Consider the following 1,376-nt stretch of genomic DNA (forward strand, 5'->3'; position numbering starts at 1 on the left):
GGGGAGGATGAAGAGAAAGAAGATGAAGAGGAAGAGGGTGAGGAGGACGGGGAGAACGAAGATGAAGAGGAGGACGGGGAGAAAGAAGGTGAGAAGGGAAGAAGAAGGGGAGAAAGGAGATCATAGGACCACAGGATCATTCAGGTTGGAAAAGCCCTCCAAGATCATCGAGTCCAAGAAGGGGAGGGTGATGAGGGTGAGAAGAAAGCACAAGGTGAAGCAGAGGGCAGGGAGGGTGAGGGCAGGGTGCCCTCACTCGATCTCCATGTTGAGCAGCTCCAGGAAGGCGGAGAAGGTGCCCAGGCGGTACAGGAGGAAGCTGTTGTGCCGAGACCAGCGCAGGACATCGCCCTCGTTATCGCAGTCCCCAAACACACCTGGAGAGGAGCAACCAAGGAGACAAACCCTGGTCCACGGGGATCCGCCTCGGAACCCCCGGAGCCCACGGGAAGGAGCTGCACCGCGCCAGCCCGGCACAGCCCCGGGAGAAGGGTTCTCCCGAGGTTCTCCCAAGGCCCCTGGTGGTGGAGACAGGGATGTGGCACTTACCCTGTGCCAGGTAGAGGATGGCCCGGGCCACCTGGAGCCTCCTGTCCCTGTTGACCACCTCCAGCCCGTCCAGCAGGCGCATGACAAAGGCTTTCTGCTGGGCCCCGTCCAGCTCCGGCCACCTCCTGCCCGGCACTGGGGGAGGGACACGACCATCAGCCCGGGGCTTCCCCGGGGGTCCCGCTCCCTCCCCGAGGGGCTGCCCCGGGCCCAGGGGTGGTACCTTGAGCGTGGAAATCCTCCTCGAAGCACCTCCTGTTGTGGCTCAGCTCGGGCTCCTCGGTGTAGCTGTAGAGCTCTGGTGGAGAAAGGGGTGAGCGGGGACGTGGAGGGGCTTCATCCTCCTCCTCCTCGCTGCCAAATTCCTCGTGAAGCGTCCAGGGAGACACGGGACAGAGACCTAAACTGACCCCTGAGCTCTCCTGCAGCTCCAGGGGGCACCTTGGGACCACCCAGTGCTGCCAAAGTCATCATCTCCATTCCTGTGTCTGGGCTGGGCTGTTCCCACACTCCTGCTCCAGCTGCATTTGTAATGTCATTGGGGGTTTTTTTTGGGGAGGGGGGAAGTAATTTTAAGTCAGTTAAAGCAGTTTGGGAGGGGGGGAAATGCAGGAACACCCAGGCAAGACCTGCACTGATTCCACAGCCAGCAGCTCAGGCATTTTGGGATCTGAAAACAGGGGCTGGACTTGGAAGCACACAATTGTTCTTCATAATCCCTACCTGTCCCTATAGAATCCCTACTTGTTCCTACAGAATCCCTACCTGTTCCTGGAGAACCCCTACTTGTTCCTGGAGAATTTCTACCTTTTCCTAGAGAATCCCTA

The 1,376-nt window shown here is 59.2% G+C and overlaps 1 protein-coding gene across 1 annotated transcript in view; it reads right to left on the bottom strand.

Annotated features, from left to right (window-relative positions):
• STRIP2 (striatin interacting protein 2) overlaps positions 1-1,376 on the bottom strand; it is a 22,446-nt gene that overhangs the window by 18,347 nt on the left and 2,723 nt on the right. The window contains exons 3-5 of the mRNA XM_027705816.1: positions 773-847; positions 550-684; positions 257-377 (exon numbers count right to left, since the gene is read on the bottom strand). Of these exons, the coding sequence (XP_027561617.1) occupies positions 257-377; positions 550-631 (203 nt within the window). The 5' untranslated portion in view covers positions 632-684; positions 773-847. The remainder of the gene's footprint in view (positions 1-256; positions 378-549; positions 685-772; positions 848-1,376) is intronic.

The sequence above is a fragment of the Neopelma chrysocephalum genome, unplaced genomic scaffold, assembly GCF_003984885.1.
Source record: "Neopelma chrysocephalum unplaced genomic scaffold, ASM398488v2 Primary Assembly neopelma1_353, whole genome shotgun sequence".
Lineage (NCBI taxonomy): Eukaryota > Metazoa > Chordata > Aves > Passeriformes > Pipridae > Neopelma > Neopelma chrysocephalum.